The sequence below is a fragment of the Poecilia latipinna genome, unplaced genomic scaffold (assembly GCF_001443285.1).
Source record: "Poecilia latipinna isolate Pla-1442-1.1 unplaced genomic scaffold, P_latipinna-1.0 Scaffold10, whole genome shotgun sequence".
NCBI classification, from domain to species: domain Eukaryota; kingdom Metazoa; phylum Chordata; class Actinopteri; order Cyprinodontiformes; family Poeciliidae; genus Poecilia; species Poecilia latipinna.
In genome coordinates, this window is record NW_015112626.1 from 5,120 (window position 1) to 32,335 (window position 27,216).

At 37.2% G+C, this 27,216-nt stretch overlaps 2 protein-coding genes and 1 non-coding gene across 5 annotated transcripts; all 3 read right to left on the minus strand.

Annotated features, from left to right (window-relative positions):
• Nucleotides 1-898: 898 nt before the first annotated feature.
• On the minus strand, nucleotides 899-8,121 carry c15h3orf52 (chromosome 15 C3orf52 homolog). 2 transcript variants are annotated; one of them, XM_015029189.1, is made up of 7 exons: nucleotides 6,717-8,121; nucleotides 4,704-4,751; nucleotides 3,534-3,593; nucleotides 3,322-3,427; nucleotides 2,996-3,126; nucleotides 1,741-1,811; nucleotides 899-1,634 (listed from the first exon to the last, which is right to left on the minus strand). In XM_015029189.1, exons 1-7 carry the CDS (start codon nucleotides 6,801-6,803, stop codon nucleotides 1,448-1,450), a joined length of 690 nt encoding a protein of 229 aa, XP_014884675.1. In that variant the 5' UTR covers nucleotides 6,804-8,121; the 3' UTR covers nucleotides 899-1,447. The 2 variants fall into 2 exon arrangements, with proteins under 2 accessions (XP_014884675.1, XP_014884685.1); XM_015029199.1 differs by lacking the exon at nucleotides 6,717-8,121 and adding an exon at nucleotides 5,975-6,478.
• A 1,494-nt stretch (nucleotides 8,122-9,615) lies between these two features.
• On the minus strand, nucleotides 9,616-9,689 carry trnai-aau (transfer RNA isoleucine (anticodon AAU)). Its single transcript has one exon. It is a non-coding gene; the product is annotated as a tRNA-Ile (tRNA).
• Nucleotides 9,690-10,471: 782 nt separating this feature from the next.
• Nucleotides 10,472-26,071, minus strand: zgc:153184 (capZ-interacting protein). 2 transcript variants are annotated; one of them, XM_015029180.1, is made up of 7 exons: nucleotides 25,934-26,071; nucleotides 20,408-20,503; nucleotides 15,278-15,361; nucleotides 15,096-15,167; nucleotides 13,834-13,893; nucleotides 12,934-13,137; nucleotides 10,472-11,568 (listed from the first exon to the last, which is right to left on the minus strand). In XM_015029180.1, exons 3-7 carry the CDS (start codon nucleotides 15,302-15,304, stop codon nucleotides 11,140-11,142), a joined length of 792 nt encoding a protein of 263 aa, XP_014884666.1. In that variant the 5' UTR covers nucleotides 15,305-15,361; nucleotides 20,408-20,503; nucleotides 25,934-26,071; the 3' UTR covers nucleotides 10,472-11,139. The 2 variants fall into 2 exon arrangements, with proteins under 2 accessions (XP_014884666.1, XP_014884657.1); XM_015029171.1 differs by lacking the exon at nucleotides 20,408-20,503.
• Between the last annotated feature and the right edge of the window lie 1,145 nt (nucleotides 26,072-27,216).

Consider the following 27,216-nt stretch of genomic DNA (forward strand, 5'->3'; position numbering starts at 1 on the left):
TGTCTGATTTTGGCCCATTGTGTATTTGTGTAGGTGTTTAACCTGTTTTAACTTTCAGTTTTGGTCTCTTGCTACAATGTTGCTCCTTTTGTAATGAGCACCATTTGGCCGCTCCTTACAAAAGATTCTGGGAGTGGTTCTGTTAAGAAGCAGCTGCAAAAACACGTATGGTGTCTGAAAAATGGAGGATCAAAAAAGACCGGACTTTCCACATATCTGAGATGGGATCACAGGGGCAGGATGGAGACTCGGAAAACACTATTCACAACAACATCCTCCAGCTCCTTCTGGGAGCATCTCAAAAATTGGTGGATTGCTCCCTCCGGGGTGAGGGTTAGACTTTGCCTTACAATGCTGGATTAGATTGCTTCCATATTTAGTTGATATTGCTTCAGCTTCGAAAATTCCAAGAAACATACATTTTTCCCTCTTCTACTCATCTTATTTTATAATGACGACTGCAAAAATTGCAGCAGATTGCTTTAAAATTCTCGTAAATGGCATATTTTATTGTTAGGCAAAAATCTGTGGTACAGTCTACAGGGGGATTATTAAAGGATTCTGTGCTTTTAAAATCTCCTAAACCCGCAAGATCTTATCCTGGAATGATCTTCAACCAAATGGTTCCACTTCTAAAACGTGACCCTCTGAGATGAAGCATGAGGATAGGGTTACAAACTGATTAACTGAGACCGCTGTGTTTGCTCAAGGCGTTAAACATTTACAAGTTCAATAATAAACTGGAATAACCTTCTCTACAACCTCATTCAGTGAACGATATCTAGTTACTGAAAGGTAAAAACACACACACCCCTGGTGAGGCACACCTACCCCCTCTGTTGTTCATAAAAATACTAAAATGCTGTAAAAAAAAACAAAAAAACCCATAAAACCTGAATTAATAAAACAGCTGAAATATTTAATATTTGTCACAAAGCACACATGAATGAAAGAACATTATAAGGCACACTTGGGTCAATAAGTTCATCATTTGGCAAATAAAATAGCTCTTTGTCTCTCTGCACCTGGTTATTTTAGTGTTTGTTCCACTTTAGGCAAATGTTTCAAGGCAAGTCCAGTTACAGTTTGCAAATGATGTCTGCTTGGAAACTGAACGTGTATGCAAAGGAGTGTGTGTACCCACTTCATCATTTCTGCTACATCAATATACGACATCTGAGGTTTTAACAAAGACCTTTGGAGCTTAAAAACAATGGCAATACACAAGAAAATCTACATTACAGTACATAAAAATCATAAATGTATAACAACCATGTGGTTTATGCTATCTGGTCGTGTGAGAGCATTCACATGGGCAGTGGCTCAGTTTGTGTGGTGAACAACAGCTGACAAGTCAACTGTCTCTAGGCCACTACGTTAAAAAATAAATCACATCCTGGAAATCCGGTTTCAATGGTTTTACAAGAGCTCATTTTTCAAGATCTGATTAATGCATGGTGTGCATTTCCAAGGAACTTGGGACAATGAACATAGTCCCAGATTCATCTTCATTCTGATCATAGAGGAACTGCCTGAACACATTGTACACCATCTCTCTGCTAAGAATGGAGTTTCTAAGCTCCTCTTCTGGAAAGATAAATTCCAGCTGGTATTGAACGACAGCAGACTCACTCCTGCAGGCAGAGGGAAGCACTGGTTAGCTTCAGCACAAAGCATAACATGCCATGCAACACAGGGAAGACTATAGTGCAATAACCACTGAGTAGCTTGTGTGTTTACCCGAGGCCAAATGTCTCAGCGTTTGAGAAGAAACGACCCAGAGCATGGGAGGATTCATAGAGCTCAGTCAGCTGGGTGGGGCAGGTAGAAACATGCAAAAAGAAACAATAGGAATGTAGTGTTAGTTGGAGAGCCAGTCCAGTGCAACCTAGACTTTCTTTATAAAAAATGACAGCTGTGCTTTATTTCTGCAATTATTTAAAAGTACTGCAAAACACAATAAAATACTGTGTCTGCAATACAACAAAAAACCCCAAACATTTCTTGAAAGAATTAAACATAAATGGTTTTGGTTGTTTTTCAGAGCAGATCAGAAAAGAGCTTTTAGACTGCACCTCTCTAGGACTGAAGGTTCAGACCATATAAGGAAGTTTAATCCCATTCTCCGGAAGGGAGGGACAGGAGCTGTGACAGTCAGGAGAAGATGAAGAAAAGAGCTCTGCAGACACAGAGACAGGAGCTTTGTCTGCAGGGCCAGCACAAGCCTTTTTGGGGCCCAAGGCAGATTGTCTTTAGGGTCCCCATACCTACATGTCAACACCAGATTCTTTATCATAATGTACCCACTATTAATAGCATCATTTGTAATTAGTCTACATCATACCAGTGTTATTATGACAGTTGACTTTAACCTTACATAAGTAGCAAACTAAAATAAAATTGGATTTTGAAATGCAGAGTGCTATTTAAGTGTGCCATATTATTTTAATTGTTTGAAAGTAACATCAGCTGATAAACACTACATTTATAGTAAACAAGTTAACACATTTGATTTATTATATTTCCCCAGCAGTGGCAGCAGCCAGCAGCAGGAAGATATCAAGCTATTGTGTAGCAACTATAAAAATAACATAAAAATAGTTTCTCCATTTGCAATAGCATTTAGTTTATTTATCGTGCTAGTCTGGTGGTCTTGGGGGACCCCTGGTGGTGTGGGCTGCTCAACTCTCATATGCCTTGGGCTGCCTATGCATGTGAAGATGATACAAATGAAAGACAGTATTGTGTTTATCATAATAAAGAAAGATACTTTTAAAATAAAACAAAAAAAAACTTTGCTTTATTTTCTATTTAGTTTCTAGTAAAAACCTGTAATGATCCCATCATTTTTTTTTTTTTTTTACCAAAGAAGTAGAGAAAAAAAAGGGCATAAGAGAGGCAGATACATAGATAAAGCAGCAGCCGTCTTGTTGTTTATCTGTGTCTTGGGTACCATGTTTGGCTTGGAAATAAAATTTATGATAATATCACTAACCTTTCTCTGAACGTCATTGAGACCTTGGGTTTCATTTGAAAATGGAGTTTGCATCTGGAAGCTCCCATTAAATTTCTGTTGTAGGTTAAAGGTTGTTCGGTCAAAAATTTCATCCTCATCGACATTGTTTGCTGCTTAAAGAAAAACAGTGTTAGACACGTAAAGCTGAAACACTGTGAGTTACTGAAAAATAATTACAAATAGTCAACAAGTAAACCAAACTAAAAGTTGAGTGTGTATGTACGCGACCTAGATAAATATCACAATATCTTTAGCTTTTAAAGAAATTGTGTTTTTGCAACAAACAGTAAGCTTAGACTTCATACCGCAGCACACAAACACAGAGATGACAATCACAACTGTTATAAGGAGAATGACAATGATGGCAGCAATCAGTTTTTTGCATTTCTCTCCTCTGCAGCTTAAACAATTCTGAAAGTACAAAAAACAAATAACATCTGTTAAAATGGGGGTTCACTGTTACTTAAAGCAAACATTAAGAAGAAAAAGCTAATGAGGAGCAACGTTATGATCCTACCTGTGGACTTGTCCTGTTGTTATGCTTTGATTTCATGCCTGTTTCCCCCCCATTATTGCTCTGACAAAAGGAAAAGTGGTTTATATGTCTCTTGTTTAGCTAACAGATCAACATCACTCACATTTAAAGCAGATTCAGTCATAAAGTTAACACTAACAGATTAAGTAGCTGTTCTAAGTGGGGTTTAGGTTTGCTTACAAACTGGAGTTGTGTTGATGTTAGAGAATGTTTGATCACTCCATGATTTTAACCTTTCACCTGTTAAGCAGTTAGCATTTGTTACTGGCTAGCATTGCTGAACATTCACATTTTGACCAAAGAATTGGCCATAAAGTCACTACAAACAGGCAAGGACGCTATAACCTATTATTTATACATTAGGTTTTCCTGTAATTTTGGTTTGTGATGATGAGTTTAGCTCATGATAAAGGTTTGCTCACCAAAGATAGCCTTAGCATTGTATATGCTAAGTAGATAGCGTAAACAAATTTTAGCTAATGTCAATATTCACACTTGACAAATATCATTATAATCAGACTTAGAAAGCCATATTTATTTATATTATACTTGTGTCTCAGTTATCTTTCCATATTATGTTTTAAATGTGTATTAATTTAATTTGATTATCATCTTTTCCCCCAAATATTACCTGTTTGGTAATCCAGGTTATAGCAGTTCAGTTTAACCAGCTTTTAGTTTTAGCAAATCATTGCAAACGTTTCCATTTTATTTTAACATTAGTTCTATCTTTGGTATGTGTGGTTTCTTACACTTGAAGTAAGAATAAAAAATGTATAGCCTTAGTAAATTTTTTATTTTCCAACTGCAAAAGTGTGTGATCTTTTGTCTAAACCACTATATTGTATGTAGTATCACACTGCAGTTCTTTCACTTGCAGAAAAGCTGCAGTTTTTGCAAGCGTATCATTTGATCTATCCCTACCTACCGATGGTTTGCATAGCTAGCATCTGAATATCTACAACAGATTGCTAACTATAGATTGAAACTTAAGTTCTTTTTCTGCTCAAGATCTTAAAATGACTAAAGTAAATGGATTTCCTATCAACTTCATTGTATTTATCTGCTAATGTTATTCTTATGAAATTGTTGCAAACTATTAAAAAATAAGGTAATGCAGAAGAAAAACAACAAACAGTGACAAAAACTCACCTGTGGAAGCAAAGTTTTTTTCACACTGGCCTCACTATCTTGACCATCCTAAGAGTTTACAAAAAATATTGATTATTAACACAAAATAGTTGTTTCCATTGCTGTCTTTTTGTCATTGTAAATTATGGTTGTGTCAGGAAAATGTCAGAAGAAGAAGGGTGGCTTCCAAAACAGTTTCAAACAGACGTCCAGGTGGTGTGACTGCTAATAATCACATACCAAAATGAGTGGCCAAAATTGGCAGCACACTAAAATCAAAAACTAGGATAGATGTTCAGGGGTTTTATAATCCTGTGATCACAAGAGAATGGGCTCTGAGAGTGATATTGAGTAAGTATGTTCCTATTAGTGAGTTTGCAGAAGCGCTCGGAGTTTCAAGTGCTTCAGAATATATATTTTGCACATTCTTGTTAACCACCTAGTGAGTGCTTGTTTCAGAAGTGGTCCTATAAAACTCTGTTTGATTTAACAAAAATGACCAGTGGGATTTTCTTAACTGAACCAAATTTTCTGTTTGTTCATTTTTTTTAACTAAGCATATTGCTATACTACAAAAAGGCTATAAATCAACCATTTTGATTTATGGAAAATGCAAGCAAGATCCAAATTTGTATTCCGCTCTAAAGTTTCATGTAAAACAGAATACAAGCCCATGTGTTTTTTTCTTTTGAGGTTTATGCTTACAAACATCAGATTTTGCATGCCTTTTTGGTGCCTAAAAGGCTAGAATAAGTCAATAAGCCAATTTTTATTCATCAAATCAAACATTTGTGCTGAACATTTCAAAACCATATTTAAAATACCCCATTTAAAATCCAGACATTGCGTGATTTGTTGTTACAGCTTTAAAATGGTCCCATTCAGTTTTTCAAATGTTCTTATATCTAAACCCACAGAAATAATATTTGTACAATTTGAAAACTCTTTTAATGTTCTTTCAATGCAATATTTTATCATACAACTCTTTGGGAAAATTTATCTGACCTCCGTCTCCTAAAAAAAGACACAGCAACTAACTAAATACTGCATCTCTGTGACGTAAGAAACTAGACTGAGTGGAAGGCGATCACACGCCCCCACCTGTCAACTTGCCTGACATGAGCCTAAAGTTTATTAGTCAAATAAATATTTCTGCTAGAGAAATCATTTTATAATTAGAACATTTATTATAGTAATTAGATAATTAAAATACTTTTCTTGTCAGAGAGGCTTATAGACAGGAGAACTAAAACGGATAGTAATTTGAAATACCTATTATTTTACTAACGTACCTTTTGGTCCAAATTTATCTTAATTTCTTCCAACGGAATGTTCTCAGTTTTCATTCCGTGGTTTTAGCCTCCCAGCAGACCCGGAAGCGCCTGTTAAACGGTGTCAACTAAGAACTCTCTCCGTGGGACCGTAAACGTATCAGTCCCGGTTCAAAAAGTAAAAAAAAAAAAAAAAGAAAGAAAGAAAAAAAAAAGAAGTTCTCGCCGACCGTCAACAAAAGACAATTTTTTTATGTTCAGTACGAAGCTGAGGGCAGCGTTTCCTCGGGGTTGGGGGTAAAGTGACTTCTTTCCCAGGTCCTCCCTTCTCGTACTGTCTGTCAGGTGAGTCGTTTCAGTTTCGTCCGAATTGTTGTCGGGCGACTTTTCCTGAATGGGCCGATGATCTTGGGAGGCGGTACGGAAGCCTCTTCATCAATCAACACGAATACAATGACACAACTCCGGTGTTTTTTGAAAGTCGGGTCGGAAATACGAACTACTGTCTCTACACATGCGTCTAAATAATTTTAAGTTATTTGTAAATTAATTTATTTCAGTAATCCAGTACAAAATGTTAAACTAATTCAAGCATTTCTGCTAATTTTGATAATTATGTTTTACAGCTTAACAAAACTTTAAGTTTACTTTCTCAACAAACTAAAATATCACAGATGAATAAAAATGACATGTAGCACAAAAATATGATGTACACAAAAGGAGAAATGCTGATTAGACAGTTGTCCAGCAGAAGGTAACTCACCTTTGTTGTGCTGCACGCTTTTCCCCTTCTATGCAACACCCAGCTGTGTTTACCAGTTCTGTGACCTGACCAAAACTCCTCAGTCATTACCTTGAGATGCCAAAATGATAAAATTTAATTTCCCTTTTTGATCAATAAAGTACTTCTGAATTCCAGTTGAAATGAAATGTTACAAACTGGACAGATACAGAGTCACATTCACTGTCCAGCACTGGGCCCCACTCAGCACACCTTAAGGGTGACACAGAGTGTAGAAAAGATTGCAGCACGAGTTCTGCTTTTATCTTCTCCTCATTTCACCCTGTCTCTATGCCTTAATCAGTTTTTGTTTGTGTGTGACTGTCGCCAGTCTCATATGTTATGGTTATAACATATAATACACATAAAACCATTAAAAAACGTGCTGTAATGTAGGCCAGTACTTTTTTTTTTTTTTTGCAAAAACTGGACCCATCACTAAGGAAATGTGAGTGTGGAATTGGTTATGGTATTGAGTTTAGAAATTAAAAATATGTAGGAATATATTGGCTAAATACATGTACAGTGAAGAGCACCCTGTTGCAGGAAGCCGTCTGGCTGGTTTATCATGAATATTTGTACACAATCTACAAAACATTTGGCTGTTTAGTTATTCAGGAACATGCTTTGAAAGAACAGAATTATGTAGTTTTCTGTGTCAAATAAATCTAATAAATACCAACATAGACAACATATTTTTAAAGGATTTTAGATATCTGTACCCTACTTTATCAAACAGATTTGTAGATAGACAGGACATCCAGAGCAGCTTGTGCAAAGACAGACCAGAACATGACACAGTGAGAAACTGTCTGCAATTGTACAAACATGTAGAAACATGCCAAGTAGGAGCTGGAGTCCCACAGTTAAAGTCACAGTTAGAGCTAACATCCAAACAGACACGTTTGTTATGGTGAAACCTTCTATTGCTTAAAAAAAAAAAAAAAAGACAGAAGACAGCAGAATGACAAATGATGCAACTGACACCACAGAAACACTAAGAAGGAACTTGAACTCTTGAAAAGAAAACACAGAGCTTAAAATCAGAACTAGAAAAGTTGAGTAAGGTCATACTTGGAAGTAGCTTCACAGTTCATGTGAAACCTTGAGACAGTAACCTCTAACTGGAAGAAAGACTCCAGCAGATTCCAGGAATAACAACACAAGATATGAACTCTATCATCTTCACAAAACAAGTCGCTGGTTACTCACTCTATGAAGAAAATACTCATGAAAATCAGCACTTTAAGCTTTAAAGAAAATCATCTTATATTATCCAGTTGTCTGCTTAGGAATTTACAAATATTTACCTAACTACGTGAAATGCAGGATAAATGTATGACTTAATCTCACGTGACATTACCAAATCTTATTTAGGTTAGAAACACAAACAGGCATGTTATCTATTACTCATACAAGGTAGGGTGAAATTACACGATGAAGCCAAAATGTGCTACAACCTTCACAGGTGAACTTAATGTAACCTTCTCTAAACCTTTGAGTTTAGAGAACCTTCTCTAAACCTTTGAGTGCTCATGTCCAACTGTTCAATGTGTCAGTCCTCTTTGCGCCACTTCCTTTTCTGTAATATGGAGCTTAACGACAAAATTCACAGCAGGTGTTTTAACCAGGAATCAACCAATAAATTTCCTCATCATCGCTCTTTGACATCACGAGACCAAGACGACACTTAGCAGATGATCAACTGTGCCTCGCCATTGTAGGGTTTCAGGCAGGATGTAATTAGACGGAAGTGGCCACTGAGGTTAGGGCGTCACAGAGTGTCATAAGGTTACAACAGAGATACAGAAACACTGGAAAAATCACAGAAACACACAGAAGTGGATGTCCTATGGCCACATCCCACACTGATGAATGAGGAAGAATGCTACTCAACTTCAAGCACATTTAAGGGAGTTGAAAGACACGTCAGATCGGTCGAAACCATTTATATTAGCATGTAACGCTTACTGGACAACCTTCACGGGTACCAGACCGCACCACCACACACAGACAAGGGACCAGCAAACTCCATTCTGTTCTCTGGTAAAAGTTGATTTACGCCAAGAAGAAATGATAGCCATCAACAATGTTGGAGACGCCAAAGAGAGCGCCATGTTTAAGCCACTGCTGTCACCAGACAAACCTTTGGTGGTAACGGTGTTTAAGTGTGGGCAGGTGTGTCCAGTCCAGGGGTCTGCAACCTTTACAAACCAAAGACGCCGCTCAGTCCAGCTGAATAAAACAGTCAGAAAATGTTGCATAACCTCTCGTGAAAAGACAACTTGAATATCTACTATGGGAAATTTGTGGTGATTTTTTTTCAAGAATCACAATTTTATTTCTGTTTTTAGGTATTAAGGAAAAACAAAACATTTACCAAAGGAGGATCGATACATTTTCTTCTACAAGATATTGTGGCCCGTGATACCACTGTTATGTGGAGAATAGTGGAACACACAAAAACGTACAAATTACTAAAGTTTTTTTTGTTCTGTTGTAACCATTATACAATCTCCCCTTCAGTTCAACCTTATAAGTGGAGCTGTATTGTTGTTATCTTTATAAAATAACTTGCAATTAAGTATCGGCAAAACTCAATGTAATTTTCATAGGTGGCAGAGCGTTATTAGCAGCTGCTGAAAGTAACTAAAAAATTACTTTAGATGTAACTTAGTTACTTTCCAAATCAAGTAATCAGTAATCTAAGTTACTTTTTCAAGAAGCAAGCCAATTAAAGTTACTTTGAAGAAGTGATTTTCAAATCACCAGTGATTGATTTTATTTTCCAGCAATGTTTTATTTTGAAGTGTTGATTTTAATCTCAAGTTTTTTCTTTCATTTGTAAGTGTTGATTGTCTGAAAAACTTTAGATTTCAATTGGCCAGTATGGGGATTGAACCCATGACCTCAGCATTATTAGCATCACGCTCTGACCAACTGAGCTAACCGGCCGTACATAAGGTTGAATTTTCATCAATTTAAGAAAAACTTAAATGATCTTGACAAAAGTCACAAAAGCCAATGTTTTTCAAAAATCAATTTGCATAATGGTTTAATTTAAAGCCTTCTACTAATTTGAAGTGTTGATTTTCTGAAAGACTTTGTTTCAATCGGCCAGTATGGGGATTGAACCCATGGTCACTAAGTTATAACCACTTCATGCCAACTAGATGTATGGCTGGCTGCAAACAAAGGAGGAAAGAGTTAAAAATGACGTCATTTCCAGTGTAGTGGAGGATCGATATACAATGGGGCTATGCTCCTCGATTCAGACCCTCGGAGAGCATCATGGCATCATAGGTTCTTTAAAATACTGATACTGATATTAAAATAAAAACTGGTAAAACATGATCATTTCATTGAAAAAGGACATAATTTTTCACTGCAAGGAAAAGTGAAGGACCTGTCATTGTGTGGGTCTGTCTATCTTCTTTAGACTTGGTGGAATCTTGCTATCCAGGAGGTCTTACTGATTTCTGATCACTTCAGTTGGAGAAATGTTCCCTGATTTCAAAACTTTGGTTGAAGTGGTGCTTGTTATTCCAGTTTTTACTGTGGCAAAAGCGAACAGGAATATGTTGCCCAATGTTAGGTACAGGGGTGGATCTGGCATGAAGTGGGCCTTTTTCTCTTCCAACAGCCTTGGGGACAATGATGGAATGTGTTTCATCACCGGCTCTTTGATATTTCAAAATCAGTGAACTCTACCAAAGAAATGACATTGAGTTTTCATTGGATCTATCAGCAGGATAATAATCCAAGGCTTTTAAGGCTTTTAATCCGTCACAATCAGGAGTCTTTATAATTGTCTAGGGCACTGTAATTTGAAAGATTTTAGAAATATTTTTACTTTAATATTCATAAGGGTCAGAACATTTGTACATTTTGTTGCACACAAACCAACATATACAGTATTTTTAAGGACAATCAATTTAAAGTGATTTAGTTTACCATCGTACATATATAAAAGTAGAGCCCTAATCTAGTCTCTGGTATTTTATACATTTATCCATCCTATTATTTAATGTTACTCTCTGTACTGCATATATGACAGGCCTGAGGGGTGGGGCTGAACTCGTATCAAAGACTTGAACTTAAAAAAAAAATGTTCCGCAAAAAGAGGGTTTTGCAAATTTAACAAATATTTCCCATGATCAGGTATAAGTGAGGATTTTTCTTTCCATGTTTCCACAGCTGTTTTCCAAACAACTGCTTTTCTCAACTGTCCAGTGCAGAAAAGACCTGTTCTAAAGACAGCCAGTAGAGGGCAGCAGAGTCATTTAAAATCAAATGGCGGAGATATTTTAAATAGATCAACTCTTAAATATGGTAGTTCTCCTAATGAATGCATTTATAGACTTATTTGTATGTTATTTTTCCAGAAAGAAAAGACTTTTATAGTTCACATATTGTCGTTTTCTTCTTGTTTTGCCACTTGAGGCGTCTCGTCCTGCTCCTTTTCTGTTTCAACGTCCCCCGCCCTCTTCTCGTCAGACTGTAAAGGCTCCTGTCCCTCCTGCAAAGCCTCTGCAGGTAGGTCTTGTTCCGCCTCCTGCTCCAGATCCTGTCTGTCGTCTGGGTCAGACTGTGCCACCTCAGCCTCAATCTTCTCAAAGTCCTTCTCTTTGTTTTCAGCTTCTTTTACGCTGCCCAGCTGCTTGGATTCAGGTTCCTCCGTTAGATTCTCAAACACCTGGTCCTTGTTCCCATTTTCTTTCGGGGCGTCCAGTTCACACGGGGAATGGTCACTTGTAGCACCTGCCTCCTCTCCAGCTGACCTTCTGTGTTGTCTTGTAGGCGGACGCCTCTTGAATGATAATCGTGGACGGGTCTGTGTGGACAAGATGAGAAAGAGCCATGAGAGAGTTTAGAAGCTGTTTAATTAGGGATGGATATTTAACATATCTGTATTTATTGTGATGAAATGACAGACGTTGGAATTTTATAATTTGGCTCACTTTAAAATTGAAAACACATTATAACCGGCTTCATCACTGTGCTCATATTAGGGCTCCAGCTAACGATTATTTCAGTAATTGAATAGTTATCTGATAAATAAATAAATTGCCACATTCTGCACATTTCTCTTTTAGATTAATTTATAAAATATCAGAAATACATGAGAAAATTCATTTCCATTTTTTTAAAATAAGAAAATAAATATTTCTGTACTTAAAATTCCTTTAGAATTCTCGTAGAAAAAGATCTGCAGCTTAAAAAATACTTTTAACATAAACATGCGAATAGGATAACTCTTTTGGGTTCACTTAACATCAATAAAGTGTAGTGCTGATCTGTTGATACTTTTTTTTTATTATTAAGTGGTTAATAACTGGAGCACAAAAGATGCTTAATGAGACTTTTTTTTAACATCCTCTGAACCAGATGAAGCTAAAACTACTCCGCTTGAGGACGTCTGGGTAGAACATATTTTCAGATAGTTTTTTTCACGATAACTGCAAAATGTAGATATTTTTTTGTTGTGTTTGACATCTTCAAATATAGCTTAACTATGAATACTCCAAATTTTTTTGTTTCAGCACTAATTCAGATCTATTTTTAAATCTAGCAAAGCCAGCATAGCTTTGGAGTATAACCCTTTTAAAACAGAAAATTGACAACAAACAAGACAGAAACATTCAAAGGCGTGAATTTTGTACAGCTCCGCATTGATTTTCTTTGTCTAGTTGTCATTTCTAAAACAAAAATTAAATGTGCTTCATCTTCAGTTCAACAGCAGTTGTTTTTGCTCTTCAGCTGATTTCCGGTCACGTTAGAAATCTCACTGCGGTTTGCGTGAGAACACACCACAAAGTGTAGCCAGGGACTCTAACTAGGCTAAGTGGATTATTTTCTTCAATCCACCATCTTGTCCAGCTTATCTGAGACCTGCTTAAACAGAAGACGCACGTCGGCCAATCAGAAGAGCGTCTGTGAGGACAATATGCATGTGCCTCGCTGTGTCGTCACAACCAAGTAGCGTGAGTAATACTTCGACTTATTATTTTCGACTTACTATGTTTTTTTTTTTTTCAATCATTGGCTCAGTTTGTCTCATTAATTCAAATACAACAATTCAAATAAGGTCACAAGTAATCTAGGACTCATAATGGATGAAAAATAAATATGTTGTGGGTGGATCAGAGCAACAACAACTGGATCTATCTATGCTGTTCATGCCTGATGACGGGTTTACCTTATTAAAGCTTGGCAGCGGGGTCCCTTCAGGTGGGCTGTCGAAGCTAACAGGATCCTCGTCTTCGCTGGACAGATGCAGCGGTCGCAGGGTGGGGCTCAGGGGCGAGCAGGGCGTGGAGGGCGACAACTGTGCTGGCTGCAGCTTCACATCTGAACCTTTGGGCGAAGGCAGAAGAGCTGTGGGGGACAGAGCGAGGTTGGCCTGCGGAGAGGAGTGACGCGTGATTATCTGCTGGGGATTCTGGATGTGATTCTGTACTGGAAAGTCCAATTTGAGAGTGATAAAATGAAAATGTGAGCATTTCAACAAAAGTGAACGATAAACAAATACAAAATAAAAGGTTCCAAAACACACTATTATCCTAGCTCTCCACTTTTAAAGCAGACTAACAAAACAAACTCCAGTAACAAATAAATCCTGACCAATCAATTTGAGAAATCATCTGCCTCCCAAAAGACAGGGCTGCCCAACTCTAGTCCTCAAGATCTGCAGTCATTCATCACACTTCACTTATCTGCATGTCATTCCATCTTTATGTGCATCTAAAAGTCTAAAAGCATCCCTGAGTCAAGATCGCTGATGTGTCCTACCTGAACCGGGGAGAAGAGGAAGAGGGAGAATCTGCAGCCTTTTTGTCCCATGGCTGCTAGCTGTGGGAACAACTAACTAAAAGATCTAAAGTGACGAGTTGGAGGCTCACCAGAGCCTCAGTGGCCCAAGATCCCATTAGGCCATTAATCTGAGCCGATTGTGGCATCGGGGAAGAAAATCCCCACCCCTTGCTTCCCAAAATGTCATGAGCTAATGCACCAGTAGGGGGCAGTAATGATTTAAACATCCTCACTTCCTGTAGTGGATTATACAGTGTAAAACAATCAAGAGTGTCTAAGGTTGTACCTGCAGTTTCTCAATGATGGAGGAGTTCTTTGTTTTAAAGGTGGTGGGAGAGACAGAGGTCTGGAAAAAAAAGAAAAATAAAAACTGTCACCATCAGCGATAAATACGGAAACATTGTTAATCTCAAGTGAGTTTAAGCACCAACGTGATTAAAAACAACTACAAAAATAATAATTAAGATATTGATAGGAATCAAATTAAATGTGTAAAAATAGTAAAATTAGTTAATCAAACAATACTGTAATAGAGATAAATAAATTGTGAACATACAAAGTTAAAAAGAAAAAAAAAGTGAAGCTGCAGCCGAGTTGAAAGCCACAGAGTAAACTTGAGTCTGGGTATATGACCTTTTTGTTCCAAATAAAACTTTGTGGAGCATTAGTAACCCTGAAAAAATAACAAAATCCTAATTTTAGTTTCTGTAGGTGACAGGAAGCCAGTGGAGTGTGGCTGCAACCGGAGTTAAATGCCGTTTCCTGGAGCCAGTCAAAAGTTGAACCAGCTGATTAATGCCCTCCTTACACATGGACTTACAGTAACTGAGGCGTGTTGTGACAAATGCATGTCTGATTTACTCAGAGACTCTCGGAAGGAAATATGACTTTAGCCTGGCTTGAAGGTATAAAAAAGCTTCCGAAAATGCCACCCAGGTTGCTCAAACAAAGGATTGACTGAAAGATGCCTGGCATTCCAAACAAAATAACTGCTTTTCATTTTGATTAAGATTCGACTTTATCCATGATTTGTGTCCTTTACTGGAAATTTTGAGATCAAATATGTTTATACTCAAAAAGTTAACTTTATTATGACAAGAACTTACTTAAATACATTCAAAGAGTAATAAAACATGATGTGTATTGCTGAAAAAGATGTATGCTTCACTGTAAATAAATAAAATGGAGAATAAATTATGTGAAAATGATGTTGGTGCAAGGAAAATAATGAATATGTAAAGAAGCATTATTTTTGCTCTGATCGTTTAATTTAAGTCACATTTTTCCTTGTATTGTAAATAGGTGTAGAGTGTGTGCCACATTTAGATATTTATCTTGAAAATGATTACTCTGAAAATATATACACATCACAGCCTAAATTGTTTTTCAACAAAACATGTTGTACTCTTAAACGCAGACTTAAAACTAAATGAAAGCACAGATTTGATTTAATCATCAAGTTGTGAGAAGACTGAGACAAACTCAAGTCTTCCCAAAATTCAGGAAGCTGACAGCACATAAATCAACAGAGGAACCAAGTTTACCCACATCCGACACTTCCTTATCTTGTGTAGGATTCTGTAACTTTAGAGAACAAGGAGGTCGTCTTCGAAAAGGCAACTGCAGGAAGAGAGGGGGAAAAAAAGCAGAAAACCTTCTGAGTATAAACAGGTTATGAGTCAGAATACTGAAGATGTTTTTATTAAACAACCGTTTGGCTAGATGGTTACCTCATCATTTGAGTTGGGCATTGGCATAATGTGACCCTTTAACTTTCCGGCCAGCTCAGCCACAGACGGCTTGGATGGAGAATCCTTCAGGAAAAACAAGAATTCAACACAAAACCCTCAGGATTATCTAACGATTACTCAAAAATAAAAAAGACACATGGTGTTCAAAAACATTAATGTGAACATCCTAATCTTCAGCGGTCATAATAGTTTGAATCATAAGCTGTGAAAAGTGTGTTGTGTCACAAAGCATTAGGTGTTTTCCTTAAAAATAGATGACTACAGGAAGTCCACAAGGAACCATTTTAGGTCCCATTCTTTTAAATATATTATGTTTAATATATGTGACATTAAACATCAGAAGTTTAATCAATATGAGCGACTAACATGAACTTAGTTGCTCATATTGCGAAACCAACCTTGGGTGCTTCTGCAGAAAAGCTGCATTCAAGCTTAGAGAAAGTGTCTTCATTTGAGAAGTCACAATTGACATTAAGAATCTTTCTTTTTTTTCAAGGGAGGTTTGCCAATGATATCTCTAGATAAAGTGACTGTTTTTATATTAAAATAAAAAAAATAAAAAGACACCTAGAATCATTCTAGGTCAGAGTTAGGAGTAACTATGTTAAATATGTAACAGAAGAGCCTCATCTTGGATTAATAAAGGAGTTTTAGTTAAGTTTTTAATTCATATTAAAGTAAAAATTAATAAAACTGTTTGTGAATAAGCAAAATTCAGGGAAATTTTCACATTTGTCTTGTGGCCCGAGAGGCTGATCTTCAAATGCTTTAGCAAACAAAGTAAGTTTGACCATCTTGTGACCAGTTAACATTTTTTTGAAGTTGGAGCTCCATTCTTTTCTTTCACTTTGCATTGTTCAAATACAAATTTAACATCTACCATAAATATGTGGTAAAGTTAAACCAAAGTTAAGCTTGTTGGTATATTCTTAACTGTAGGTTTAGAATAGACTGCACATTGTCACTAGATCACCATAACAAAGGTAAAATTCTCATTTCTAACTTTTCACTTCGAAATGAGAATGTCATCAAGATGGAGGAGGGGAACCAGCTGGAAAGCTTAAGATGAAGAGAAACATCATCTTTCAGCATGAAAAAAACAAATACAACATCCAACAACATAACATATCTTCATCAAAAGAAGATTGAAGTTTCTGAATTGTGCAACCAGAATAAGAGACAGGAAATTAGCAAGTGGTTAGTTATGACATAAATAATTAAGCAACTGTGGCGTAAGTTTTACTTGAAGTGTACAATATTCTTTTTCCACATTTTGCCATGTTTGATGAAAGACAAAATCCAAATGTCAGATTGAAAAGAGACCGTGACATAAACCATTTTTGACTGAATTCACAAAAAACCTTGAAACCACACTCACATTCTTCAGTAAAAATGTTTCGCTTCCTCTTCTCCGTCAAAAGAAAAAGCAAGCAAAGTGAGAAATGCAGACATCAGGTGACTTTGAGGGGTTGGGGGAAAAGGATTGTAGCAGCAGTTTGGTGGGTTTTGGCGCCGTCCTCGGAGGAACTCTCTTGAAGCGCGACAGGAAGTGAGCCCTTCGCCCTGCAGCTGGTCAGCATCATGCTGCAGCCTGTGACAGTAGGGACCTGCATGTCCTCGCTGCTTCACGCTGTTATCACTGCCTCGGCCCCTTCACTTTCTCCATCTCCCGCTGTTCCCATACTGATTTCTGCACCGCCCTCCTCCGCACTTCCCTTTGAGGGTCAGTAACTCTGCACATATCTGAGCCTGAATGATAAGTTGGCGTCGGAGTAGAATGTGCATCAATTTCTCCTCTCTTCATTTATTTCTATAACACGATGGTGTATTATGGCATACTAAGAAAAATAAAAAAATTTGAAAAATAAAATTAATGTTATTTTTTTTAATAAAGTTAAAATATTTTGTTACTTTTTAAATAAAATTAAAAAAAATTATATATTTTTTTAATAAGTTAAATTTCTCCTCTCTTCATTTATTTCTATAACACGATGGAGTACTAGAGCATACTAAAAAATACAAGAATAATCAACTCATGAAGATTACAAGAGTAAAGTTGTAATATTATGAAAATAAAGTCATTTTACAATGACAATAAATACTATAAAAAATATTGTAATATTTTGAGAATGAAGTGTAGTCATAATATTACAAGAATAAAGTTGTACACTAATGAAGTTAAATTAATACCAGAATAAAATCGGTATTTTGGCAATAAAGTCATAATACTACAAGAGCGTAGCGGGAATTTTATGACTTGTAATTTTAGGATTTTCTTCTATTAATTTGATTAGTTTTGTTTTCTTGTCCCCGCTCCGTCGTTTAAACTGCTAATGGTTTTTTTGTTTCCATGAGTTTGTAGTCAAATTGTTCTGAGCTTGTGGAAATTCTCATGCATTATGTTGCCATTAAATGATTTGCATCTTGCTTGTGTGGTCACTCCCTTTCAATCAGTAACTTTCACACTATGTCACATTTCCATTTTACTTTTATACATCATTAAGAAACTTGTGGCTGTCTGCTCGCAGCTGCCACTTCTGTCGTGTTTCCTGAGTGGGCATTTCCACTCCGTCATTCCCGCCGCCTCCCCTCGGCACATTCTGGACCAGCGCCCAGAAAAACATGGATCTCCCAAGCGTCACAAACACACATACCAGGTTAATCGCAACACTTTATTTTCTTTTGCTTCTCTTGTTCTCAGCATGACCTCACCAACTCGCTCCCTCCACCCAAACACAGTGAAACGTCTGCTTGGACTCCTCTGTTGTCCCGCTCCACATCCAAACTTTTTCCTAAACTCTCCTTCCTCATATTTGATAAGCAGTAATTACCAGACGCCCTCCATCCCCCCCGCCAACCTTGTTATTTTGTAAGTTTCAATTGTTAACTCTTTCCTGTCCTTCCAAAACAAACGCAGTCAGAGAAAACCCAAATCACAACTGCACAGCCAAAGGAAACAGGGCTCTTTGTTTTAGTCGCCGGTGAGATGTCTGGGGTGAAGAAAAGCTTAGTCATCTATAATGATGGGAAATGATAAACAGGTACTTTAAAATGAGTGGAGTGGAAAAAAGAAAAAAAGTTACTCAGTTCCCTTTACTGAGATACCGCTAAATAAAATCCAGTGCTCAAAAAGTCACCTAATTAGTAAATTAAACATTTTTATAATTTAATTTTAGAATAAAAGCAGCTGTTCTGTGAAGGCCTCAGAAGTTGGATTAAAGAACCAACTTCACCTGCAACTCACACTGAACACACCATTCCATTGCTGAAGCATAGTATTGGTATCATCATGCTGTGGGGGTGCATTTCTGTAGTAGTGGAAACAGGAAAGCTAGAGGTGATTAAAAGATGGACGGAAGAAAAATGAATGCTAGAAGAGATAGAAGAAAACATTAGTGGTTGCTTTATATTAATTTGTAAATTTCTGACATATGTTCGGTTGAAAACTTAACATGAGTGACTGAGCCATAGAAAAGCCAAGCTTCTCCTGATTTCAAAAATTATGAAGAACATCAGGCGTCTGGTTTGCCTTGGTAACAGTCTTTTGTGCAGCTCCGTATCTGAAATCTATCAGTTGAACAAATTGCAAATGCTTGTAATTCTTCTAATCAATGGTCACGAGTTATTTAAATCTGTGTAAAGCCATAACTCAGTGGAGGGCATAACTAACAGGACAAGGGTTCAGAAGTCAGTCAAACCATTGATTTGGTTTGTTTCACATTTAAAAATATGCATATTTTGTTCAAATTCTTTTTTTTAAAAAAAGAAAAAAAAAAGCTTTATTCTAATGGTCAGATTATAATTAACGGTGGAAGTGGGAATCAGCAATTTATGGTAAGTTGTCTGAAAGTAAACAAATCTTTCAGATAAAAAGTAAATGTTCCGTGGATGGGATATCCCACAAGCCTCTTTAAATTACATGGGAGCAACTGGGGAATTCACTTTCTATGGGATGAGTCTCTTCACAATTCCCATATGAACAAACTAACTGCCCACAACATGGTGGGTACAGCATGGTGTAAAATACAGTCATGTAAAGAAAACATGAAACAAAACTTTTGCTACATTCACGATCAATCTCACTTAGTATTTTTGTCCCAGAGAAGTCAAAACAGATAACAATAGACCTTAAATGGAAATAAAGAGTTGGTTATCAGTACTGCACACGTTTCACTCAGCTGGGACCCCAAGCTTGGCTGTGAAAGAGTGGGAAACTATGTTTCTCTACAAGACAGATCAGATCAGACTATTTTTGGGGGCGCAAGGCCTGGGAAAAAGCCCCAGAGCTGTTCAAGCAACTCTGCTTTGTAACCCCCCCTGCTCCTCCGAGTGTCCCTAGACCACATCTGAAGCATGTTGTAATTCAGCATATGGAGCAACTGAGCATGCCTAAACAAGGAGATGGTTGAAATTCTTCTTTAAGCATTCAGAGGAGTCATGTGAACGGCAACAGCTCACTTATTAGCACTTGGCAAATATTAGCACGTAGCAAATATTAGCACTTAGCAAAAGTGCTAATATCTAAATTTTGCACATCATCAGACAAGGGAGATGTGGACGCAATATTATGATATAGGAACACTTTTCTTAACCAAAGAAAAAAGTTAAATGCAGGTTAATAAAGGAAAAAAAAAAAAAAAACTGGAGACTTCCATCCCGTGAGACAAGCCTAAGCATAAACCTAGAGCTAATTTGGGCATACTGAGTGATAAATACAAGTCAGACCATGTCTGTCAGGTTTGCACACAGCTGAAACATTAATCATTACATTTTAGAAAGTACAAAGCCAGGGATAAAATTTGTGGGGAACAATCTTTTCATTTTTGTTCACATAGCTAAGTGGAACTAGACTGAAGTATGTAAAGAGGCAATTTATCAACAAGTCAGATCAAAACACATAGTAAACATGTTATAATAAACCTAGCAACTGTGTCACATCAAAAATATTTATCAGAGTGAGGCAAACGTTAATTAAGGGTCTAGATTCACACTGACCCCGTTTAGTTCATTTTAACCAAACCCTAGTTTGGTTGCTTGGAAACTCCGGTTCATTTGTGGAAGTGTGAATGTGCAATCGAATTTTAATGTAGACAAAAAAAAAAGTCAAACTTTGGTTGAAGTTAACTTTGGTGCGGTTCAAAAGATAATGCCAGGCTGACAGGAGACTGCTCCAAAAGCAGGAAGAGGACTGTAGCACAGGGCAATCTGGGTAAATAAAAACAAAATAAAATCCACATCAGTGTAGCGCTACTGGGAGAAATGGCTCATGGTCTTTTTTTTTTTTTACCAACGACAAAAGAGAAATCCTCCAACTGCTAAAATCTGCTGCTACTCAATTTTTGCTTACTTTTCATACAGGATGAAATCGTGCTCAGTGACTTCTTCAGAAGTTTCCGTGTTGCTTCTTTCAGTGGTTCTTGGTGCAGCGCCCCCCACAGGTGAGTTGGTAAACAGGTTTTTCAGGTTTTTTTGACATGAAAACACCTGAATACTGCAGTTTTTTGTGTCAAAATGTGACGTCATTTTATAAACATAAGCTAAAGATAGGTGGAGCTTAGGTGATGCGTTTTCAGAACATTAAAGTAGGTTTATTCGCTAAGCATTGATACGGCAAAATCTAGACAAAGAAAGTAGAATCCAGAATGCCATCGGTTACTGACTTTTTAGCAAAACATTGGACTGGGACTCGGTGTGGGCAAATGCCTATTTTTAAATGACTCGGATCAGCATCTGAGATGTCTAGATTCAGATAGACATAGCAAATGTTTAATGATGTGCGCAACCAATATCTTAATTCCAGACTGTGGATGAAAGCATGAGGTTTACTGTGTGACCATCAGCTGCGAAAGAAGAAGAGCCAGACTGTCCACACAAAGTTTGCTTTCTTTTCTTACTGCAATTCATGTTCACAGAGGCAGGGGGGAAGAGGCACATGATATCAGGGCTCAGCAGACGTCTACATATCCACCAGCAGTCAAAGAGCCGCCATCTCCGCAATCTATCATGAGCCTGATGATAATCTGCAAGATCGTGGATGCTTCTCTGAAATTAAAACCCTCTGGAAATCTCTTAGTTAGAATGAAGTAAAGCAGACAATTGCTCAGCCAGATCTTATTCAGATTAGCAGACAGAGCATTATGCTTTCATATGGTCTCTGCAGCTTCAGCTTTTGCATTTCAGCAAGTCCTGCCGTAGGGAAACAATGACAGAGAACAACTCCTTCTGGCCTCAGCACTTGTTTCAGAGAAACTGGCACTTCTGTTGCCTGCTGCCTTTCCAGGAAAACATGAGGTGTTTTTAAACCAGGCCTCAAGTGAAATTTTCTCTTTTCCACAGTTCTTACAATGTAGTCCTTCACCAGTGGATGAGCTAAACTCATCCATCAGAGTCTGCAGCCCCGAGGTAACAGGGAGGTGCTACTAGCACAGGCTGGTACTGTGTGCTAGTCAAATAATAAAATATATTAAAAAAAAAAAAAAAATCACAAAGTGAAGAATAAATAACTGTGATGACCTGAAAATAGAAACAGGATGATGGTATACACACCAAGAACAGCTTGGATAGTTTTAATGTAAAGGTGAAACTAGATATTTACATATTCTCACATGTTTATGAAGATAATTCATAATGTTTGAGATACATGGAGGCATGACTGGATGTATTTTAAGGCAACACTTCAAACAGACATCATAAGAAAAGCACTTCATCCTTTGATACAAGTATAAACAGTATGGGAAGCTGGTAGGAGAGAGAGTTATTATCCACATTGACATGGGCGAAAAAGCCACTCAGAGAGGAAGAAGCCTTATTCCAAAAGACAGTCTTTTAGAAACCACTAATATTAGAGACAAATCCTGCTCTGATGGAAAATGGAAATGTTTTATCCCCTTAACCACCACTACATTTTTAAGTTAAAGGGTTGTAGGCTTTGTTGAAACTGAAAGGTTACAGGTAGAAATGATAAAAAGCACCCATACGGCTCTCAGATGCCCATCGGAGAAAAAAGTCAACGTTTTGTGATTAGAAAACCTTATGATTGCACACTGATTACAGAAAACATCAACGTTACACCTGCAAGAGGCAGCGCTCGTCCAGACCACAATGACCTAAAATCTCCTTTTATACTCATTAAAAGTTTTAACAAGGATAACTATATCTTTGCAGATTGTATCAATTAAAATGTTAAAAATGGCCAGGAGGTGAAATGGTTTGGTGTTTGCAAACAAGTAGCAGCTTGCAGCCTTTATCTTTACACTCCTTTCTGCCAAAAAAGGAAGAAGAATGGCAAGATGCCAAAATTAGAAGTGGGTGGTGCAGGCAGTGTGGGCTAACTGCTCTGTAGGGAGATCTGAAAGTCATTTATGAACTTATGAAGTCTGTTTTAGTCATTTCCACCTACTCTTAGTCAGAATTATCAGGGGTTCTTTCCGACTAAATTAACCTATTTCTTCATTTAGAACTGGCTATGAGGAGCTCAAATACAAACAAATATTTAACGACAACAATGTTGCTCATCCAAAAATTGTGATTTTGATAGATAATGCATATAAATTCTATGTTTAAATGAAACTGTGCATCTTTCTGTTGGATTAATTCATGAATGGCAGCAGCAGGGGTGTTTTTCTTGTGTTATCTTGTTCATAACCCACCTCCTGTATCTCTCTGCTCCACATGCTGCTTTGGGCTCTTAAAGTGTCCAGTCACAGCAACAGGCCCTGACAGAGCAACACATGTTTTTTTTTTTTTTTTTTTTTTTTTTTTAAAAAAAAAAGAAAAAAAAAAAAAAAAAAAATAAAAAAATAAAAAAATAAAAAAACCCACGGCAGTAGTTTATTTCTGTTTTGGGTGCCAAGACCGTTGAGTTCTTTATGCTTGATTTATTTACTGCATGGCTTTTTGTTTGTTCCTTGGGAAATGTCCAGATTAATTTCAAAGATGCAGCATGTAACTTTTATAAGATATATTTTTTTACATATTTGTTAAAACTACCGCCAAACCCTCATAATATAACATGAGACACAAAGTCTGTGGTAAAAAACAACAACAAAAAACAAGCTCCTCTGCTATGATCCCATCTACTTCAAATGGGACAAAAATTTTTTGTTGTCATGTAAAATGGATGATGCAGTGAGGAAGATGCTGCACATTCAAAAATACTAAGACCACATGTAGATCTTATAATACTGATGCTATGTGCTGTTTTAATACACTGTAAAGTTACTGGGTTGTCAAATCTATACATGGTATTGAATCACTTTAACTGACTCAGGTTAGTATTTGGGGCAAGAAATTGAGACATCCCATCATAACACTGCAGAATTTAAGCGACTTAGTAATGCAGAATGTAAATAAACCATTTCTGAGACTTTACTTCGAAGCTTACACTAACAATTTGTCAAGCCAAGGCATTTGAATCCCTTATTAGGTTGAAAAACAAATTGAACACATTTTATCCCACATGGTAACACTTCCTAAGCTTCTTTGTGTTTTCAAAGTCTGCACCATCTTCTTTTACTGCTTTGTATGTTTTGTAAAAAACAAAACAAAACACCTTGGTGCTATCTTTTTAAAGTTTCTTTTTTTGCTGTGCAAATCTGTACCTGTCTGGAGACATGGAATGCAAACAATCAGTGAAACAGGACCAAAGTGACAAAAGTGTTCAGCAAAAGAAGACAGAAAGCTATTTCAGGTTATCTTCTGGGAAACTGTTGTAGACAGCATGAGAAATACTGCAGAGAAAACACAAAGAGTTTGGGAAAAAGCATGTAATTGTGTCCTTTGGGGCATTTTCCACAGCTTACATCAGAGCAGAATACAGTTAAGATGTGTGAACATAAGTTTGCAAATATTCTCAGAGAGAAAGAAAGAGAGAGAGAGAGAAAAAAAAGCAAGACTATCCTACAAAATACAGGAAACATCAGTGCCATATGACATCGCTGGATGGCTCATGTCAATGTGTGATTTGCAGATATTCATCATAACTCAGTAAAGTTAGATATTGTTTTTTATCTTCTCAAAGGTAAAAGAGTAACCCTGCAATGAATCAGCCCAAAATGCAGTCTTATTTGCTCCAGTGATGAGGAACTTTTATTATGCGAGAACAGCTAAGAGTACCTGTTTATAATCGCGCTTTGACACCATTCGGATGACGTAGTGCAGCAGAGCAGCAAAGGGAAAAACTAACTCATTAGCAGTGCAGCTGGCACTGGCTGTTATACATTGACTTTACTATGCATTACATAATAAATGTGCTCGCCAGATGGTTGGCAAAGTATCTCCAAAATACTCCCTGCCCCACTTGTGGTGGAGTGTTTCCATCGAAGAAGAAGAAGAAGAAGAAGAAGAACAAGAACAAGAAGAAGAAGAAGAAGGAGAAAAGCACCACAGCATGACATCTTCCCCTGTGGAAAATTCTCAGGTGCCCACTCAAAACTCTATAAATGTCCAGTTTGTCTGGAATCACGTCGATGTTCCAGTATGAGGAAAAATAGGAAGGTTGGTCGATTGTGTCAGATTTGATAAACATAAACTACTCGGACGGAAACTGAGAGAAACATTCAAAATCTTCTGATCAACAAAAATCCTTAATATTCTGACAGTCCCTCCATGTTAGTTTTGTGTAAAAAATTCTTCATGTTAACTCTAGAGGAGCTGCAAACATCCACAGCTCAGGTGGGAGAATTTGCTGACCGCTCAATATTTGTCCAGAGTTAATGAAAACAAAAGTTATGCATCCTTCAACTGATAGAACAGCTATGGATCATATGTCATCCTAATAAAAACATCTGAAGGTCTCCATGATTCAGGCATAATTTGCGCATCTTCAGCTGAAAAAGACTTTACGAATAAAATCTAAGCCCACCTCGGATCTGCTTCTACATGCAGTTCAGAGTCTAAGGAGAAGCAAAGCAGAGCCTTAACCTCAAACTGAGTGGTTTTTGTTTTGTGGGAGCAGTTTTGCAGATTACTTCCGCACTTCCTAATGTGCTGTGGAGGAAAGAAATTGGGTGTTTCTCTTCCTACTTTTCACGTTGCAAGAAACTCTTGAGAGTGATGTGAAAGGTCTGAGGGAGCTTCTCTTTTTAAACAGGGAGGAGACTCTCAAAAACTATGAGCAAGCCATACATACATTTCCTCTACTCAGAAGAAACAGCCTTTCTGTTTCAGCTTCTGCACTTCAGAGGAAGAGGGGACGCTGGGCAGGTTTATGTAACTTGAGGAATTCATAAAAGATGCTCTGTCATCTCCTTTTACTTCCACTTAGGTTTTGGTAATGCGCTACAAGATTGGTCTGAAACTCACTGAGCATCTCAACTTATTAAGTTTTCAGTAAATCTTCTCTCCCCTAAATGTGTGTTAATGTGTCATTATTTGGATTTCATGTGCTGCTTTGCATAAGAAGCCAAAAATAATGTGAAAAGCATTGATATCGTATATGCTCTCATTGATCCATAACTCTTCAACCATATAAAACTGTTAAATATTAAAAGAAAACAATCTTAACTCTTCCAAAAAAAATATTAAAGCAGTATTTTTTAAACACTTCAACTTCAATCATCAATCTCAATTCCACTTTAATGTAAACACATCTGGTTGTAAAGAGAAGGCTGCAACAGAGATTTAAATAGTTTCTACCTCCATCCTGGGAATGCGCCAGGAATCGTCCCCTCCTGGTGTTTTTCTCCCTCCGCCTCGGTCTTTAGGAACAAACTGCGCGCAGCTTGAGAGGAAAGTGAGGAGAAGCGAAGAACAGCAGCTCTGTGTTTATATCTGGAGCCAAATCAGCCTCATGGACTGAGAGGGAGGGGCCCCGCTGTACTTTTCTACGCGCATTTGTCTCCCAACGTGAGGACTTTCAAACTAAAAGCCCCTTCATTACGGTGTTCAAGCTGATAAATAAGCCATTAAAACGTGCGAAGCATTTTACATACGCTTCCTTTTTTTGCTTAATTTAAGTTATTTCTAATCACAAATCATGCAAAGTTCAATTCAATTCAGCGTATCCATATAGTGCCAATATTGCGAGAATAAATGACTTTGATGTGTTTCTTTAGCGCCAATTCACGTTAGCAGAAGAGAGAAAAAGGCTAAGTGTTTTTTTAGGATTTTATTTTTAAAAATTGTAGTATAGATGATGATGTAGACACTGTCTGCTTAATGATACATGTATTTTAATGACATATATTGAATGGACGTGTCGTTAACACGGAAAAATAAAGTGATGAGTATGCTGACACAAAGGTTGTCTATGCGGGAAATGTTTGTGAGCGAGTAGATCGAGTAGACATAATTGAAATTAATGCTGTAGTTAAAAAAAATCATGCTGATTTAAAACGAACAATAAGACAATATAATTAACTTCACATCAGAGCAACTGTTACGTTTTTATTAATCTTATTTAATTTAATTTATTGCATTTTTTCCTTTTTCTGTCCAGCCTCCTTTTCTTGCTTCTTGTGTTAAGGCATTAAGCTACTAAGTAACCGAAGAGTGCATGGTTTGGTTTTGGATACAACACTTACTGTGCAGACCACAGGTCATTGTAGCAGACAAGAGCATAATATCATGTTGTCAGCATCAAACGTGCATATATGCTGCCCCAATTGAACCCCCACTCCCCCCACTTTTTGTCACATTACATCCATAAACTTTTTAGGAATTTTAATAGATCCACACAGACTGTGAAGTCAGTGAAAAATGATTCATGGCTTGAATAAGCTGCATAAACAGAAAACTGTCTCCTGTGCAGTGGAGTTCATTCACCCCAATAAAGGCAGTACTTTTTGGAACCAGCTGTAGAAAGTCATCGAGAGATAAACTAGAGGCTGAAACATTTCGCAGTGCTTTGGTAACGGAGAGCATCGATATATTGGATAAACATCAGTTTATAAGTCTTGGTATAGATTTTTAATGAAGTT